The 12931-nt window shown below is 31.7% G+C and overlaps 1 protein-coding gene across 1 annotated transcript in view; it reads left to right on the top strand.

The window, feature by feature from the left end:
• The first annotated feature begins 9050 nt into the window (after nt 1–9050).
• The window catches only part of LOC111035414 (retinoic acid receptor RXR-alpha-A-like), a 31931-nt gene continuing 28050 nt past the window's right edge, over nt 9051–12931 (top strand). The window contains exon 1 of the mRNA XM_022317021.1: nt 9051–9619. Coding sequence (XP_022172713.1) covers nt 9601–9619 — 19 coding nt within the window. The 5' untranslated portion in view covers nt 9051–9600. The remainder of the gene's footprint in view (nt 9620–12931) is intronic.

The raw sequence follows: 12931 nt of genomic DNA on the forward strand, positions 1-12931 counted from the left end.
GTATACAAATGAAATTTGGATACATCATTGTTTACGTACCTAGGTATGTTCCCTACAAATTTCAGACCGGTCGGGGAACTAGGAGCCCGGGTCGGTATATTTTATTCCGGTCAGTAAAATCTGGGTCAGTAAATTAGTACGTCCCGATAAAATGTATGGACCAGACCGAGCTTTTTTTGAGGTTAGAATTATTTTAGGGCCGGGCCGGGGATTTTTTTCACTGTATTGGATAAAATTGATTGGCCGAAAATTTACGTTTCTTGCAGGTCCATAACTTGGTAGGTACCGAACATTTGTAAATACCAAAAATAGCTCAGGTATAATTATTTATGGATTTTTAACTTACCAGGGTTATGTCGCGAATGGCATAAACACCTCGTCCCATATTTATGCATGATTTGAGTTCTAAAATGCCGGAATATTTTCGTTTCTTCCACCCACAAGCTCCTCGAAAATCGGGCTTTCCAAGGTAGAGTCGTCTGTAGACGAAACTCCTCCTCAGTCCACGCACTTATCTACGGCAATAGCGACCTTCACCCTGAACTGTTGTTGTTCCTCTTCAGTGATCAAGTTCGACTTGTCCAACAATCGCAGGCACTAGGCATAGGAATACTCAGCCTCTTCACGGCGGCACAGTTTGCGGTACAAGTGTCCGGAAAACTCATTAGCATGTAAGTGGGCACGGACGGGTACTTGGACCTCAAGACAATGCGTAAGTCCTTCAAGCTTGACTTGTACATCCCCATTTTGGATAAAGTGACAGATCGGTGGATCAGGACTTGCGTGTGGTTACCGGTCCTTGGCCTTGAGTACTGATGGGCGGCTTCCTTAAACTCCCCGCGCATGTGAAGGTCGAAGGCATGTTCCCAGTCTTGAATCCATTTTTCACACGCTTCCATGCTCCTATCGCTGTTGTCAGGAGCGTCCAAGTTCAACGTCGTGAGCAGTATGCCGTGTTCCATGAGCAATGTGAGCGTAAACAAGAACTTGTTGTCGGCAGCATTCAGCTCGGACAGCATGTTAGGCCTCTTCGCCGATCGGTGTAGTGAAAATAGTTAATCGAGTCTTCGTTTTCGAATGTCATGTCGGACACGGCAATAAGTTATCGACCTCTAAGATTTTGCCGCTACCACGTGTGCAAAATATAGTGACCGAAGTAAAATGCGACGCAGACGCCAAATGTCGAACGGCCGAACGGTCAACAACCAACCGCGCTGAACAAATGGAGGGGTTCAGTGAAAGACAAAGGAGTGTAACCAATAACCATGTATAAATGGTGAATACAAGTGTACAACGATGTCTATTTTCTAATATAACATTTTAATGTACATTAATATTTTATAGGCTGGCCGGCCGGGTAGGACAATTACCGCGTTGCCACGTAAACCACGCGCCACAGACGATTGAGCTATAACATTGATTTTGATAACGCAATTAATTGACTGATTCGAAAATTAACAGCGTCAAGTCCGTGCGAACGAGACAACTTAAGAGAGTCCACCTATTCCGTATTCGCTATTCGGTACCTACCTAGTTAGTAGTTATACACTTAAACTACGTATTGACTATCATAATTTTCGATTATAAAAATATAAACTATAGTTGACGACCATGGGCGGATAGGCCCATCGGGAAATCGGGATTTTCTCGGTAGGCCCCCATCAATATTACACTCAGAGGCAACCATCCCAAAAAATAAAAATAAATAATAATAATATAAAAGTAGATTTTTATAATACTGGCTGGCGCTTTGGCGGCCCTTAATGCGTATTTGTAATATTTATAAACCCCAGTAGGGCCTAGGGGCCTCTGTATAAACTCGATGATACCCGTATAAATACATATCTATTTTGTTGTATGTACTATTGTGCTGAAACTAAATTATATATAAAATGTAAATATAAATAAACATAATCAATGTTCGAATAACAAAAATAAACAACAATAATAATATTAATTTTTGGATTAATGATAGCTAAATATGACGTACTACTATCTACTTTTATATACATATATTTGTATCGCAATTAAATTCAATTTGTTCTATTTTTAAACAATGCGGACTAATGTGAATGTCTAAAATATCATTTTCTTTTACATCAACAAATAAACAGTATAAAACTATAAAGTATAAACTATAAAGTAGGTAAGCAAGTACAATAATATAATTTACCCATTCATACCCTATGGTATTATTCAATACTTCATCAGGTGTTATTATTTTTATTTTATTTTTCCTGTTGGCTATTGTGGCTTTTTTCTTATTGTGTTTTAATTTATTAGATAATATACATGATAATTATTAATTATGTCGAAACAAAATTTCGAAAGTGGGGCTTCAAAAATAAAAATAAATAGATCAAGATTTGCGCCAATGATAAAAGACAAAAGAAATTTAATATTTTTACATACAATATATAGGTGCTAAGTTTATGTGACCCTAATAAATACAACCCGGTAGCTATCAAACTACCTATCCGCCCATGTTAAATAAATGGCGACTACAAGGTATATAGTAACTAGTTGGTAGTTGGTGTTATAATATCTACTATTATGACATAGAGCAATATTATACTGTTATGTCAATGACATTTGTATGTACCTGGTACACCAACTGTGGTAAGTGGCCCTTGCTGACCATAGACAATGCCATACTGGACCATGATAATATTATAAACAACACTGAATTATTTAAGATAAAAAAATAGGTATGTTAGCAACAATACGAATTTGAATCTTGTTTAAACTTTTTCTTTACCATGGTATTATAATCCACGGTCTTAGAAGACATATCTGCTACAGGCGCGGATCTAGAACGTATTTACGGGGGGGGGGGGGGGATTTTAAANTTAAATAAAATTTCAGCCTATAAGTCTGATAAAAATGCAAGTAATGCAAGTCCATTTAAGCGTGAGTCTACGGGGGGGGGGGGGCATGGCCCCTTGCCCCCCCCCCTTGGATCCGCGCCTGATCTGCTAAGACCGAGTTGGCGTGTTCAACAGTAATAAATAAAATAAAATGTGTATAAATTAAAATAGAAAGATTTACGTGGAACCTTATAATACATTTTTAGTCTTTAGCTAGGAACATTTAACATTATTTAAATATTTAACTACAAAATTATTTGTAGATCTTGTCAAAATTTGAATTTTAAAAGCTTATAAAAAAAATCGTACACAAAGATCTTTAATAATTATCACCTGTTTAACAACTTATACAAAGGAACCTCGTATAGTTGTATTACATTTTCAAGCTTTTACGACCCAACACAATACAATTTTATTGACATTTATGGAATGAAAAACTAAAAATTTCAAATTTCAAAAGTCTATAAATAACTTAAGACAAGTCAAAATATTTTTTAAAATTGTCTCATGCATAGAAAATGATAAAATAAACATTTGATAGAAATATCAAGTACCTACTACAGTTAACAGCTTTTGACGAGGAATGATGTATTACATTTTCAAGTTTTTTGACCGAATGGACATTTGTTTTTCAACATTGATTAAAAAAAAACTAATAGTATTTGAACATTTCTCATGCCTATAAATGAGTCAACATGATTCAAAATATTTAAAAAATTGTATAGTGTATAGAAAATGTTAATAAAAACATTTAGTGAAAAGTTCATGTATTTAGGTAATTTTTTAGACTTACACCAAAAACCAAAATAGATTTTGCATAAAAAATTATCATTTTTCCTCAATTTTTTTTTGTGCAACTAGATTCCCTTTCCCATTGAAAAAAATGCTGAAGTTGTAAATTAAAGCATTATTTCAACAGCTTACTGTTAAATGTATGAAAAATTAAATTTTAGACACTGAGTTTTTTTATAATTTATTTGTTGAAGTTGAGTTCTATAAACATGAGCATTTATTTTAACATTATTATAGATCATGAGCAGAAGTTAACACAATTTTCAAAAAGCATTCAAAATCCAGGCTGTTTAAATTTGCATTGTACCTATGCTAAATATTAATAATTTAAATAAACTAAAGTTATTTGAGAAGTATGTTCAACACAAAAAATCTTAAATCCATCTACTATTTAAATTTTAGACGCTTTTAATAAAACTGCATTCTATTGTTATTAAAGACACTTTAATTTTTCTTAAAATAGTTGCATAAATTAAAATTGAAACATATTATATTGTTGTAGTTGATATGAACGCGTCTCTTAGCAGTCAGCACAATAGCACAAGATTAGCTTTTAGGTGGTGCTGTAATATTGAAACCGTTTTAAATTACTATTACAACAAATAAATATTATTATATGTACGATATTATATCGTATTATATTTTATATGTAACCTATATATGAACATTTGACATTTTCCTTATTTTTGGGGTTTTTCTTTACATTTCGATAAACATTTTTTCGCACGGTCAAAAAGTATGAAATATAATAGGTTCACCAACTTGGTTGTATAGCAACTAAAAAATATCGGAAGTACAAAAGCATAATATTTCTTAAAGTGTTTAAGATTTGTTAAATTTATGATTCCTCATTAGTTTTTCTTCCTTTAACAAAAAAATCTTACAGGAAAGTCACATAGTAGTCATATTATTATTTATTAGTGACTATACCTATAATATTTCATCATAAGTTAAAATTGTAACGTCATTGGATATCACATCTAAACATTTCCAATCGAACGACCTTTTACGTTATTGTAACTCAAAAACAAATGACTATAATAGATAGGTACTTGACATTTTTTCAAAATATTTATCTTAGATTTTTTATACAATATGATAACATTTTCAAAATATTTTGACTCCTTTTCAACCATTTAAAGGCATAAGAAATTTTCGATTTGTATTAGACATTAGTTAATAGTACTTTTAATTATTTTCAATAAAAAATCAGTCGTTAAAAATACTTGAAAATGTAATACGCGGCAATTCATAAGTTATTTTAGATATGTTAAATGAAAAAAAAAATTAAGCTTCATTTTTAAATTATTTTTTATAAGCATCTGAAGTTAGAATTTTGATAAAATGTACAAATTATTTTGAGCCAGAAATTCATAAAAATGTTTCTTTTTATAGCTAAGATTTTAAAATTTAACACAAGATTTCTTATAAGTTTGTCTACCTTTACCAAAAAAAAAAAACTTCTACCAGAAAGTCAAATAAATTTTTTATGAATGTATGAAGTTGAAATTTATTCAACATCGGATATTAGACTCGATATCTCATATACCGAGTTTTTTATTTTTATGTAATTAAAAAACAAATGACTGCAGATACTTGAAATTTACTCCATATATTTATTTTATCAATTCATATACATAAGACTTTCTAAATAATTTTGACTCGTTTTGAGCTGTTTACGGACGTTTTTAATTTTCAATTTTTTTGTTTTTTTTTTCTATAAATGTCAATAAAAATTTATTTATTGGGTCAAAATCTTTGAAAATTTTATTAAAAAGCCACTGATCTATTGTTACAATATCAGTTGGAAAATATTAAAAATACATAGGTACGATTTTGTTTTATAAGCATTTACTGTTCATAATATGTTCACAACATTTATTAAATTGAAAATGTACAAATTGTTTTGTTATTGAATATTTATAAAATGATCAACTTTTCTAGCTAAAGATCAAAAGCTTAAATGTTAGGTTACATTATAGGTTAGGCCAAAAGTAGTTAATTATGTAACCAAAAATCTAAAAAATATATAAATACAGTTTTTTTTATAGTTATTTTATGTTAAAATTTGGATGAAATTACATATTGTTAAATAACCAAGAATACCTACTTAATGATTTAAGTTATTTTATTGTCATTTAAAAATATTATTTGTGGGTACCTAGAAACTTTTAAAATATATTATTACATTTTTTTCACACAATGACTTTTCATAATATGTAATTTGTTTTGCGTACTAGTATGCGTGTAGCTACTAATGTTTATAATTGTGAAATAAATTATTTTCATGCATTTGTTACAGTTTTGGCTTTTTTACAACATTTTTACAATTTTTTATTGCGTTATTTCGTTAATTATCAATGGTCTTGTGATAAGGAAAAACACATAGTTTGTTATGTCCGTGGACCGTGGTTTGTTGAATAATAATAATATTATACTGTGGTTTGTCGGGCTCGGCCGTTTGGGCAGGATTATAAACATCATTGTGAGTTCGGTCAACTATTTATATTAACTAAATTGTTATGACAATATAAACATAATTTTACCCAAGTCCCAAAGTCCAAACGGCAACATCTTGTGAATTATTATTTTTATGTAATACTTGAATAATAATAGTACTACAACACTACATATAGAAACTATAAAAAATATGAGTTAAGACAGTTCAGTGTTGATTAAAAACATATTGTTCATAACAAGTTTTCTTCATAATGATTTAGTACCACTATAGTCATATTTAAGTTTTTAACATCGATGATAATATGTATAAAATGTAACCGTCAATTGTTTTAGTTTTGGGTAGAGTATCCAAATAATATGCAAAACTTCCATCATGTAGACAGATTTGCTGTACCTATCTTTCAAAAATGTGATAGTAAGGCAGCAATAATTCAGAATTTCTTAAATGCAGAATGTTCAACTCGGCACTGCTTATACTGGCTATGTTTGTTATTATGTGAAATCAAATCAATAATCATAGAGGTACTTAAACTTAAGATTCTTGTTAACTAATGGTTCTTTATATTCTTATTTTTAGTCGAGGTAAATTTCAAAAACACTACTTCGATAGTTCGATATAGATTTATTGTCAGAAATCGTCCTTCATAACGACGGGCTGTTAACCGGTGCCTCAATAAGAGAAAAACATCAAAGATAGTAAGTTTTATTTTGTGTACCGACCATGGTCAGGCCGGTTTATTTGAGAAAAATACTATACGGAGTTGCATTATATTAAAAAAATCAAAGATTTTGAAAATATTTCTTTTACAAGTTTATAACCCTTATTATAGTTTTCCGGTGACATCTACGTCTTAATGTCTTATAATAAATTAATGTGGCACTGTGTAGTGCGGTGTTCACCCTGAGCTGCTTACTTGCCCTGAGACCTGAGTACACGCAGGCTAACATTGCTGGTTCTCGGGTGGGTGACCACTCGAGATTTTTTAGTAACAAAATCCTTGCCACGCATGACACATATACCTACAATACTTGTTTCAAACAGCCAATAGCCATGGTTATCGGGCTTTAGATCAAATAATAAAAAAAAAATACACTAATACCATCCAAGTCTCGTTTGGAATTAGTCAAATTATAAGTTGAAGGATATTTTGTTTTTATCATACGGCCGTTTATCGTGGATCATCGTACATTAAATAATGGGTAGGTATAGATATACCTACGCGAAAAAAAAAGTTAGCATACGCCGTTTATCCCCCAACACACCACGGCATGAATTTAACGTGAGCCACGGCCAGACGGTCTCGTCGATACGTACGTCGGTATGGGTTGAAAATTAGTGGGTAGGTCACCTACCGTAGGCGAGCAGCACAGTACAAGTGCACAACATTCATGTAAAATACTACAGTTGTGCAGTCTACAGGTAATCCTTTTTTCTTTTATATAGGTATATAAAAGAACAGCCTTTTTTTATGTACCGATTTTGTGACGACGCTATTTAACTTTTTTCCAATTTTTTTTCACAAAGTTGTTCCAAATACCTTCGTGAGTGTCACCACGTCGCCCGATTTTCAAAATTTTGATTTTAAAGGGTTGAATTCGGTCAAAATAAATTGTTTACGTGCAATTTGTATATCTATATATATATTTTACAGTTTGGCGACCTGTGGGTTTCCATAGCGACATGCAACCATAACTTTTTGTTCGTCTAACTTTGTGTTTGATCGGCATGTAAATAAAAATTGTTCTGAGAAGTAAAATTCTATAATCTACCTATTATATCGTCCGATTTTCAAAATTTTGATTTTAAAGGGTTGAAATTGGCATAAATAATAATAATAATAATAATAATTTGCACGGCGGTCCGAAGGTTTTCGTCTACCTGGACTTTGACCTTTTTTGATTTTCCAGTTAAGTTTAGAAGAGTTCAGTTTCCAATAAAAGTCTGTTTTGCAATGACAATAAACAAAGCTCAAGGTCAGACTTTAACTTATTGTGGTGTAGATTTAGAAAATAACTGTTTCTCACACGGACAATTGTATGTGGCATTTTCTAGAGTTAGAAGACCTGACCATTTGTACGTTTATGCACCACAAAATAAAACTCTAAATGTGGTATACCAAGAGGTTTTGACTTAAGCCATATTAAAATTAAGCAACTACGTATCATTTGAAAATATTCATAAAAAAAGTTATATATAATTATAGAAACATTTTTTAATAACAATATGTGTATAGAATCATTGGAATCATTACCTAGTATCATTTGTAACTATTATTATTATTATTTTTGTTGTATTTATAATTCTTTCAAACACAACATTTTGTGTTGATTTAAGAATTTAATTTTGATAAAACAAAAACTACACACGGGCGAAGCCGGGTAATTCAGCTAGTTTATAATATATTAAAGTGGGCGCATACTAAAGTAGTATATTATATGTATAATATAATAAATAATAATATAATGTTTCATTATTACAGAATATAAACGTCGAGTACGGATAGACTGGTCACCGAGAATACGGCAATCCTCTTTATAGGACTCCGTCGGTGGTGGCTTTACTATGTAGGTAGGTATATAATATTATTAACATGTCTGGTGGTACTATGGAGGGAACGGGGTCAGGCCGCGGGTCGACCGCCACTACTACTGCTGTAAAACACTTCCCATCGACAGTGCGCATTGCGCAACCGCGGCGTTACCAGATCATCCCCGCCCCGACACCGCTGGCCAGATACCAGCAGCTGCACTCGGCTGCAGCTTGCCCATGATACCGCTCGGCGGCGGCCACGACCGTCCGACAGCCGACAGGTCGGTCTCTCCGGCCGCGACACCGATTGATAACCGCCGCCCCCTCCCCGCCCGCGCTGTGCCACAATCTCGTGCTTGCGCTAGTCTCCACGATTACCCACCGCCCGCCCCCCCCGCCCCGTGAGTGAGTGCGTACAACTTAGGTTTTCGGACCGTCTGTCGTCGGGCCCGCCGAAGACGCCGCCGCCGCCGCTGCTTCGGTTTACCGCAACACAGAAGGGAAAATAATTTCCCATCGATCGTTATTCGTTTTCGACGTGCGAGACTTGTTCGGGGCTTCGGGTGCGTAAGACCAAAACGCTCAATGACCTAGTTCATCAACCTTGGCACATCGACGGCGTTATCTGTTTTCTTGTGTGTGTTTTCCTAAGCGCGCGCGCGCTCGTCCGGCCGTCCGCTCTCCCCCCGTCCATTCCAAAACAATAATAATAATAATAATAATAGTAATAATAATAGTAATAGTAATAATAATAATAATAATAATAAAAATAATAATAATAATAATAATATTGTTTCGACTTCATAATAATATTGTTTTACATCCGCGCACGGCCGATAAGAACTCCGGGACAGCGATACCCTTGTCTCCGGGGACATCATCCAAGCACCACTCAGCAGCCTGTCATTGTCACCCCTGTCACCTGGCTACCGTAATCTCCATTGATCGACCATGGACGGCACCGAACGAGGTAAGACGTTTTGTACTCATCGCAAAGTGCATACTATCGTAAGAATGCTAAGTCAAACTCTTCATAAGGTGTGTATGCAATGACATTATATCGATGATCTGTGTCGAGAGTCTTTTAATGTTCGCATATTTGTACACCACGTCAGCAATATTTTTAATCCTCAGTTATGTGTTTCATAAGCAATAAGAGTTGAGTAGTTTGTCATATATTTATATAAGAGTTCTCTGTTACTGTGATGACCATACTTTAATTTAAGAGATTCATTTGCTCAATCTCAATATGGTATTTTTTTTCCATTTTCTTTTGTACGTGACATTGTCAACATAGGTATCTAATGTTTACTGTTTACTTTAATATTGTAAATTCATCCAGTTTAATATCATTCCATAACTCATTAACTCAAACTATTATGGTAAATTTGTCCTGTTTAATATGCTTCCAATTATTATATTAATAATTGGTAAATGGTACCTACTTCTAACTGTGGTTCAAATACTTACTTAAGGTAGGTATTTACTTCGGTATTATTATGTTTTCTTTAATTTTCAAATTGTACCTACTAATAATAAGTACCAGCCAAATACCAGCAATCTATCTAACATACATTTTGCCATGTAGTATTTTTTTAAGACAGACAACAAATGCCCATGTTAAAGGCTATGTTTTAATATTAATTTGTTGCCAAACATAAATATCTACAATGTCTTGTCAATTATCAAATTTTCATTTTAACATACTATAATTTATAATATAGCTACATAAGATATGTGCAAGAAAATAGCACCTAACAACAACTTTAATGATAACATTTCATTACTATTATAATGTATTTATGCATGTGACAAGTATAATTTAATATTGCTACAACAAGTCAATAGCCCATGTATGTACAATGTACATAAACAAACATATTATTATGTAAATAGTAAATACTAAACAACTGATAACTGATAGGTAGTATAATAATTATTATTATTACCAAACCAAATAGTAGTATTATCTCTAGTAGTTTGATAATAGTAAATATTTGGGAATCTATAATAGTGGTACCTTAATACATATAGGCATAGAGTCGGTCTTTCACACTCGGTTACCCGGTGATTATTGGGGGCCCTTGGATATTTTTCAATATTGGGGAGTGGAGGCACATAGCCAAGTAGGAAAATATATGTTTAAATCTCTTATGATTTGTGTCTAAGACATTTAAAATAATTTTTGATTTTTTGAATTCGTGAAAAAGTTTGATTTATTCAATACATTGTGCATACCATTCAAATACACTCTTATCCTCAAGTAAGTATGAACAAGTACTGTTAAAACTTAAAATTTTAAAAACATACTTATATTTTTGATAAACCAACACTGCAAGATCCGGAACTGGATCTTTTAATTTGTCTGCACTTTTCTGTAGAAGAAGATAGTACTCAGTTTATAAATAACAATTAAATTATTAATATGTTAGGATCTTTTAGAAATAAATTACAAGAACTACTATCTTTGTAATAATTTATAATTTATTTAATTAACGTTATTGACCCTACGTCATTTATATTTATCAAATTTTGTTTTACGTTGAGGTACATTTTTTTAAAATTTTATGTTTACAATTTCAATGTTTTATTATACATATATAATAATAAATTATTTAAAAAAATAAAAAATGTTTCAACTTAAAATAAAATAGTTTTATTGCAATGTATGGGGCATTTTCAACTAGGACTCATTTAAAATTACTGGGCCAAAGGCTCAACTATGAGCCTGACCGACACCGCAACACTGCATATTGTATAGGTTGTTGGAATACATCTAATATTTTTTTAAAGACTGTTAATCATGTAATTGGATCTCTTTTTAGGTTTTTACACAGATAATATTGAAACCAGTAATTGAAGTTTGTATATTATGTTACTTAGGTACCTAGACAAAATAAATGGTTAAAATAAATATACAGGATAATTCACAAAGCATGCTCACCTCCTTTTTTCTTTAATAATACAGTTACCTATTCAAAATTTGATGTTTCACATTTTTTTATGTACTTTGTGACCATATTTTCAAATACTTGAGATTTTTTGTTCATCTTGAGGAGTGTCCTGTGGAGATACAAACTTCTGTTTTTCAAATGAAAACAGGGATGAAAACACTCCCCAATCAACTATAAGTTATACAGTAGGTAAATTTTCTGAAATTTTTGACGTAACAAAATCAAAATTTGTATGAGTAGTTTTTGAGTTATTCAACATTGTGTTCTAAGGATAAATGGTCCATAGTAATGAGTTTATAAGATACAGCCACAGCGGCTATGGTGATTTGAAAATTGTAGTCATTAATATTAATCTATCTTTAGCTTGTAAAAATGGCCAAAGTATAATAAATACTAGATCCTATTGTAAGTCTATTTTATATTTATGTAAAACCAGTTTTAACTTTTAAGGGCTATTAACTTTAATACAACCATTTTAATAACTAAGAAACTTAGACTTTAAACTTTAACTAAGAAGTTTTGAATGGGTAACATCAAAAATTTTCAAAAAAATTAATCACTAATTAGTGTATAGTAAAAGTGTGAGGTGGGGGAGGGGGAGGATTTCTAATTTGAAAAATAGAAGTTTATATCACCACAGGAAACTCCTTAAGTAGTACAAAGAAATTCAAGAATTTGAAAATATGGTCTTTGAGAATATTCAAAAATTCCAAAAATCAGAATTTGAATAAATTCATTATTATAAGTAAAAATGGGGGTAAGCATTAAGCATGCTTGGTGAATCACCCTGTATATAATTATAATAATTATAAAATAAAGAATAAATATATCAGTATAGGTACTTTATATATTTATAAAGATAATTAACAACTTTGTGTTATAATTACATGTAGCAAAAAGTACGAATCTTGTAACTTTTAGAAAATAGAATATTCTTCTGTTTATATAAACAGTGGTCCAAAATCTATATTATTTTCAATATACCTTAGGTATATAGTTTTTGGATTATTTTTTTCAAATTGTAAAGGTTTCCAAGTGCTAAATTAAAGTTGATGAGTTATAATAATGTGTAGATACTTGATAAGGTACTTGATAATTAATAACATATTATAGTATTAAAAGTATTTTTATATTTTAATGAGTAACAGCTATTTTTAAAAATGAAAATCTCATGGCAAAGTGCTCAATAAATTTGTTGTATCAGTTTTTATATGAGATTTATATAAAATTATCATTAGATCTCTGATGTGATTCCGAACCATGATGTAGGTACCTATTTTTTTATATACTAGAGCTTTGAATAGGTACATTTTGGCAATTCACTGAAA

Source organism: Myzus persicae, unplaced genomic scaffold (assembly GCF_001856785.1).
Source record: "Myzus persicae strain clone G006 unplaced genomic scaffold, MPER_G0061.0, whole genome shotgun sequence".
NCBI classification, from domain to species: domain Eukaryota; kingdom Metazoa; phylum Arthropoda; class Insecta; order Hemiptera; family Aphididae; genus Myzus; species Myzus persicae.